The sequence below is a fragment of the Oryzias melastigma genome, linkage group LG7 (genome assembly GCF_002922805.2).
Source record: "Oryzias melastigma strain HK-1 linkage group LG7, ASM292280v2, whole genome shotgun sequence".
Taxonomy (NCBI): domain Eukaryota; kingdom Metazoa; phylum Chordata; class Actinopteri; order Beloniformes; family Adrianichthyidae; genus Oryzias; species Oryzias melastigma.
In genome coordinates, this window is record NC_050518.1 from 21,436,245 (window position 1) to 21,443,556 (window position 7,312).

Consider the following 7,312-nt stretch of genomic DNA (forward strand, 5'->3'; position numbering starts at 1 on the left):
AGTAGAACATGTTCTCACCTCAAGCTCCAAGGACATTTTCTGGAGAAAAACCACGACTACAACCAGGACAATGTTTGTGACGAGCAAGTTAAGCAGCATAACACAGCTGCTGGACTTTTTTTTTTTTTTATCTTCAAACAATCCCAAATAATTTAGGAGGTGTCAAGAACTGCTGGTGATGGACCCAAAAGGCAGGAGAACCGGCTTAGTGACAGAAACTTAAATACATTTTACTTAAACATGATAAAACCCATGAAAAATCAATCAGAACCAATGATCTGACAATAAATACCTTAAAACAGACACGTATTTGATTGAGGATCATTACCACAAATCAAAACAGCTGTGGATAATTTACAACCTAAACCTGCTTTGACTGACGAGGGAAACAAAACATGATAAAAACTGAAGAAACATCACAAAAATCCACAAAAAAAGTGTAGAATCCTCACAGAATGATTATAACAGCGAGTTTTCTCATAAGAAGCGTTGTGTCAGAACACAGAAATCCTGCCGGAAAAAAAAGTTCACTTTTCCTGAATATAATGCAATGCAGAAATATAAAAGTCTAGTTTTGTTTTGAAACAAACATACAATCAGCTTTATTTCCCATTTTCTTTCTTGTCTCAGCAATACACAACTAGAATTTCTGCTAAAAAAATTGGTATTCCACATTTTTACATTTGAATATGTCCAAAAAAGCATTGATGGCCTAAATATCTTCTCATTTTAGTTTCATTTGCTGTTTGGTTCAGTTCATTTAGAACAACTGAAAGGTGGAGCGTAAATCAAAACATCCTGATAACATTTTCAGGAGGATCAACTCTGGACCAAAGAAGACATGGAAATCTCTCCGTTTTAGGAAAATGTTAATAGCAAATGCTGTTTGAGAAGTAAAAGATCTTCAAAACGTGTAGACATGCAAACAATAAATAATTAATGAAACTGATTTATTTTTCTCATTTTCCAGTGTTTTATATTTTAAATATAATTTATAAAAACATGTTTATTCTTTGTGATTTTCTGGAAAATCAGAATAGAACTATCAGGCATTTTTTCCCTTCTTCTGACTTGGAGCTCACAGAAAAACATCCTCCTCTCATCAGACCCTGCCTGGTTTGTTAGTCTGTAGATTTCAAATCCATGCAGCCACATCAGGTTTGGACTCTCCTTCTCATCCATCCACACCAAACACCTGCACTCACCTTGGCTCTTGTAAGACGGCAGCCCATTTTGCCTCCTCCTCAGACAGGTGCAGGTCAGGAGGGAGACGGATGGAGAGATGGGAGACGATAGAGAACGATGAGAGGAGCAAGAGTTCGTTTGAGCCTCGTCTGGCCACCAGCTCACATCCCCAAACTCTGCTGACCTACAATCCTCAGTCCATCAGCCATCCTCCTGCGCCACCTAGGAGACGCGGCTCCCACGATGCCGCTGGGCAAACGGCAGCTGCAGTCGGTGGGCTGCAGGTTAGTCTCATGAAATGAAGCCATCACTTTCAGCTCACGAAGCAGCGTGAGCAAGCAAACAGAGAGAGGAGGGAAACGTAGGAGAAGAACCAATGAGACACCGGAGGAGAGAGGTGCAGAGAGCAGCCTTCCCTGCCCGACAGTTTCTTCTCCTTGTTTATTCTTCTGTCTGCATCTCTGCAGCAGCTGACCAATCACAGAGCCCAGATGCTAGAAGCAGGAAGCAGATGCTCTGATTGGCCGAGAAGAGAAACAGTTGAAGCATCCATTCAGCATTTTTCTCTCCTCCTTGGTCTGTCTTTTCCTCGTCACCCGCTCTCTCCTCAGCTGTGCCTCTCATGCTTGTGTGTGTGTGAGTGTGTGTGTTTGTGTTGTCATCGCGTGTGTTTTCGGTTTGCCTTTCAGGCTTTAGGATCCAGAGCACAGAGCGTGCTCATTCTGTCCTGTGGCTGCAGTGCAGTCTGAGGCTCAGCAGAGGAAAACACACAAAGTGCAGCAGCTTTTTCCTGACTGAGTTTGCTCTTTAGCGCCCTCTACTGGAAGCTTCACTTCAAAAGTGAGGCTTTTAAATATCTATACATGAAAAAAAGTTCTGATTAGATTGATTGATTTCTCTAAATTGTCTTGTGTGATTATGATCCAAGATCCAAGAACAACAGTGCGGTTTCCATCCTGGTTGTGGAACAGTGGACCAGCTCTACACCCTCTCCAGGGTGCTGGAGGGTTCATGGGAGTTCGCTCATCCAGTCCATAAGTGTTTTGTGGATTTGGAGAAGGCGTTTGACCGCGTTCCCCGTGGTGTCCTGTGGAGGGTGCTCTGGGAGTATGGGGTCCGGGGAACCTTACTGAGGGCTGTTCGGTTTCTGTATGACCAGATCAGCAGCTTGGTTCTCATAGCCAGCAGTAAGTCAGACGTGGTACCGGTACATGTTGGACTCAGGCAGGGCTTTCCTTTATCACCAGTTCTGTTAATAGTCTTTTTGGACAGAATTTCTAGGTGCAGCCAGGGGCTGGAGGGGATCTGGTTTGGGGACCACAGGATTTCATCTCCGCTCTTTGCTGATGATGTTGTCCTGTTGGCTCCATCGAGCCAGAACCTCCAGCATGTATTGGAGCGGTTTGCAGCTGAGTGTGAAGCGACTGGGATGAGGGTCAGCACCGCTAACTCTGAGGCCCTGGTTCTCGACCGGAGAAAGGTAGTTTGTCTTCTCTTGGTGGTTGGAGTGCTCCTGCCTCAGGTGGAAGAGTTTAAATATCTTGGTCTTGTTCACAAGTGAGAGAAGATCGGCGTGTGAGATCGACAGGAGGATTGGAGTGGTGGTCATAAGAAAAATGCCAGAAGAACACACTGAAGAAAGTCAAACATTGGATCACTTAATAAAGTTCCACAATTTGTCACATTTAAAATGTTTAGCTCTCATCAAATTAAAATTTTGGGTCGATGGTTTACTCAATTCAAACATTTAATTTGATAAAAGCCAATATTTTTAAATGTAATAAATTACAGAGCTTTGTTAATCAATCCAATGTTTGACTCTTTACAGTACATGCTAAAAACACAAAAAAACAGGATTTTATTGGAATGGGTTAAACATACAATCTGTCGTTAGTTTCATGGCCAATAATTTAGTTGTTAAACTGTTTCTAAATAGTTAAAGGGAAATCCTTTTTCTTCATTTTACCTTCATACTTTGATATTAGTCAAAAGGGAAACAGATTCATGTTGAAGGTGGCTTGTTATTACAGCTATGAGACTGTGAAACAACATTTTCAAAATAAACAATGCTTTAAACCTGTTAAAGAAATATGTGTCTTAAGCGGGTAACTTGTCCACTGATTGAGTTATTTCTTTAATTAAGAGACGTCTGGGAATCCTCAGGAAGTCTCAGCGTTAGAGCTAGAAAGCTGCAACCCTTAGAGAGAAAGGAGGTTGATTACAGAAGACTTGAGGGTGGAAAGATGGAGGGGATTATGTAAGTCAAATTAATGCAGATGAATTAAGCTCCAGTGACTTGCCAGGACCTGAAAGCACTGACACTCACAGTCTAACATATGGCACAGACTTCCACTTTCTTAGATAACAAAACTGTAAAGGGCTTCATGTAACTTGTGTTGAGATAACTTACTGAAAGAGAATCATTTCAAAATCATGTCAAAAAATAATTGTGTAACTTCTTGCTGTGTATAAGCGTGTATGACTTTTGCATTAACAGACCACACGCTTTTCTCTTCATGTCAGTTCTACTGGAATATCTGCAAATCAGGAAAATCTTCCAACAGAACATCTTTTAAGATAAACAGGAGGACAGTGTTTGGTCTTCACCACTAAGCATTGACTGCTCTTAAATGTTTTTTTATTCTTGGTGGATACAATCAGAGTCATTTGGGTTGGCTATGTTTAACTTCCACAGACTTTGTACAAATCTAAACCCAAACTCTTCTTAGATCAGTCTCTTGCTGTGCATCACTCCATGTTTTTACAGGTCATCCAATGATAAAGGGGTCGGTGGTTCAATCCCACCTCCCCCAGTCTACTGTTGTTGTGTCCTTGGGTAAGACACTTCACCCTCCTAGCCTCCAGTGTGGCTCCACTGGTGTGTGAATGTCCCGGTGATGGTCAGAGGGGGCGTGTCCTGGCAGCCACGCCTCTGTCAGTCCGCCCCAGGGCAGCTGTTGCTTAATGAGTGGTTTACCATCACCAAGTATGAATGAGGAGTAAATGAATAATAGACACACATAGTAAATGCTTTGAGCGTCTGGAAAAGCACAGAAAAATCAAATCCTTCATTATTTTTGTTGTTGTTATTTGGTTCTTTGTTGTACTTAACAACCAGTTCTTGTGTTTCCTTTTGCTGCTGGGTCAGATGTGGAACCTGTTGTGGATTCTGCATCTGAACCTGCAGCTCTTGGGCTTGGTTCTGGAGATGATCATGTTCCTGCTTTGCCTTCAGATTTCTCTCCTTTTCTTTGAAAACTTTCTCCTCCACATCGTTCATATCTGAAAGCTTCTTCTGGAGATCATCTACTTCAGCATGAAGGTGGAAGTTTTCAGTTTCCACCTGGTCAGCTTCTGCTTTGATCTCATTATATTCCATCTCCAGTGTTTGCCGATGTTTGAGAAGGTCAGTCATCATCCTTCTTTCCTCTTTGAGGTTCTTTGTTTCTTCTTGAAGGGGTCCCAGTTTATCCAGTACATTGTTGTATTTAACAGCCAGCTCACATACTTCCTGTTGCTGCTGTTTCAGATGTGAAACCTCCTCCTGAAGCTGCTTCTTCTTGTCCTCCAGTTTGGACTTCTTTTCAGAGATTCTATCAAATTCAGCTTGAACCTCCTTTATTTCTTTATTTGTCTCCTGGAGGTCTTTGACTTCTTTCTTCAGAGCAGCGACTGCCTCTTGTGGATTTTGCATCTGAACCTTCAGGTCTTGGATTTGGTTCTGGAGAAGGTCGCTTTTGTTCTTTGCCTTCAGATTTTCCTCCTGTGCAACATCGAGTTCTTCTTGCACATGATCAAACTCTGAAATAATTTCCTTCAACTCTGCAACATCTTGTGTGTGGTTGAAAACTTGTTTCACCAAGTCGCTGGTTTCTGCTTGTAAGTCCTTACATTCAGACTCCAGCGCTTTACGGTGTTGCAGTTCATCAGCCAGTGTGTTTCTCTCTGCTGTCAGAACGTTGATCTGTTCTCGAAGCGATTCCTGTTGCCTCCTTTCCTCCTCACGTCGAACAATCAGCTGACGTGTTTCCTCCTTCTGCTTTCTCTGATCAGAAATCTCTTCTTCCAGTTGGGCCTTCAGAAGTGTGAGTTCAAACCATTCCTCTTTCATTGTAGGATAGTTCTCCTCCATCTTCTTCTGATCCTCATTTTCTTTCTGAAACTCTTGAATGATTTGTCTTAGTTTATCAGTTTGTTGTTTCAAAGTCTAGAATTCCTCAAATTCTTTTTTCAGATCCGGTTCTAGGTGTGTTCTAGGTGACCGTCTTCTTCTGGAGTTTCTTCAGTTCAGATTCCAGAGTCATGCACAAAGTGGATGTAAAACAAACATCATTATCTTTTAACTAACTAAAAACTATATATATATATATATATATATATATATATATATATATATATATATACCATCACCTGCAATAATGCTAGTGTGAATGCTCTAACCTGAATTTGGCCTCTGAAGATAATGAAACTGATAACTAAGAATGCTGAAGTTGCTTGCTGAAATTGCTGAAGCTGTTAGCCAGCAAAAATATTAGTTAAATGACAAATTAGCCTAAAAAACAGAAAAAAACCTAAATTAGCCTAACAGCTAGCACGTAGCTAAAATATTAACTCCAAAACTGCCTAAAAGACCTTCATAAATGTTAAAATAGTCTAAAAACCTTGCATTGTGTCATTATAACTTTCAACTGTATTACACTCTGACTCCATATACTATAAAGTAACGAATAATCAACTTTTAAATTAGTTGTCGACTATTTTAATTGTCGATTAGACATCGATTAGTCAACTGGACTGAATTGGCTCTGACAGTCTTGAATAACTGGAATGAGCTGGAATATGATAAAACTGACAATACATCAACATTTACACAGCACTGCATACAGACAATGATAATCAGTCTGTAGAGGATGTTGCTTCAGGCTCTTTATCCTCTGCTTATCAAAGCATTGATGCACCCCCACTCAGAAGAAGCCTTAAAGACCTGAAGTGGATCTGTAAGAATAGATATAATATCTTTGCATTCATCTCTAAAAGCCAACGTTTAGCCTCAATAATGCTCATCAAAGTTTTATTGTAACTGTAAAAACCTTTCAGGCCAATCCCCCGACTCACTAAGCCCCCGTTGAATGCTCCCAGTCTGCCCGATGTTTGTGATTCCAGCAGAAGAGCTTCAGTTTCTGTCCTGATCTAAAAATACAAGCCAGGAATTCTTTTAGCGGAGATCCAGCTTTGCAGAACCCAATCTCCAGAACCGCATCAATTCAAATGCAACACTACAGATTTTAGATCCTAGAGGACATCACATCATGAAGGACATCCTGCAGTATTCTGACAGAAGAAGATCCACTGTAGTTGTTCACCTTTCGGCTTGCCACAGCGAAACAGCTTCCACTGTCTTACACTGGTGATTTGGTAGAGAGTTTTTACGCCGGATGCCCTTCCTGACACATCCCTGTATTTCCACAGGTACAGGGGAACCCAGTTTCCTGCGTGGCAGCCCTACATCTCGGCATGACTGAATTTCTAGGTGGGGTCTCAGTGGTCTGGGTCCCTATGCTAACCAGCTGTCCGGTGGAAAGCATAGCGAGCTAACAAGCTGCCTGGCGGACAGCGTAGTGAGCTAGCGAGCTCTGTTGCCCAGCGAGCCAGACTACAAACAGCGTCCCGAGAGCTGCGGATCCCTGACGTTCCGAACAGCAAGCTCACCGGGGGACGTTTTAAATGTTCTGGAGGTTTAAGCGTGATCCAACCCCAGCATAGCGGTCTGTCTGCCGGCATATTCATGGCGTGAGCTCCGCTGGACACGTCGGTGCATCGAGCTGCAGCCAGAGAACGCGGCGGCAGTAACAGACTGTCAAACTATCCACAGTGTATCCCGCTTTTCTCAGTCTTTAATGTTTTAAAAAACAAAAGTTAATTGGAAATGATAAATCTCTATTTCATTTATTACTGCAATTCAGCAGAGGAGGAAAAGATTTGGTCCTGACAAAATGAACATGAAAGTGTTATGGAAATGTTATTTTTGATGGTTTTTATATTATTTTACTGAACGTTGATTGAAGTTTAGAATTTAAAATGCCCTTCACTTGCACTTGGGCTTTTGTTAGGGATTTTATGTTACAGC

At 41.7% G+C, this 7,312-nt stretch overlaps 2 protein-coding genes across 3 annotated transcripts in view; both read right to left on the reverse strand.

The window, feature by feature from the left end:
• Positions 1 to 2,025, reverse strand: part of LOC112159279 — a 33,142-nt gene extending 31,117 nt beyond the window's left edge. The window contains exon 1 of one of the 2 annotated variants that reach the window (XM_024293265.2): positions 1,206 to 2,025. In XM_024293265.2, the coding sequence (XP_024149033.1) occupies positions 1,206 to 1,232 (27 nt within the window). In that variant the 5' untranslated portion in view covers positions 1,233 to 2,025. Of the gene's footprint in view, positions 1 to 18; positions 586 to 1,205 lie in introns of those variants that run through there. The other variant, XM_036212881.1, reaches the window with a different exon arrangement.
• Positions 1,347 to 5,355, reverse strand: LOC118599012 (myosin-11-like). The gene is made up of 2 exons (XM_036213022.1): positions 4,343 to 5,355; positions 1,347 to 1,679 (listed from the first exon to the last, which is right to left on the reverse strand). Exons 1-2 carry the CDS (start codon positions 5,315 to 5,317, stop codon positions 1,347 to 1,349), a joined length of 1,308 nt encoding a protein of 435 aa, XP_036068915.1. The 5' UTR covers positions 5,318 to 5,355.
• Between the last annotated feature and the right edge of the window lie 1,957 nt (positions 5,356 to 7,312).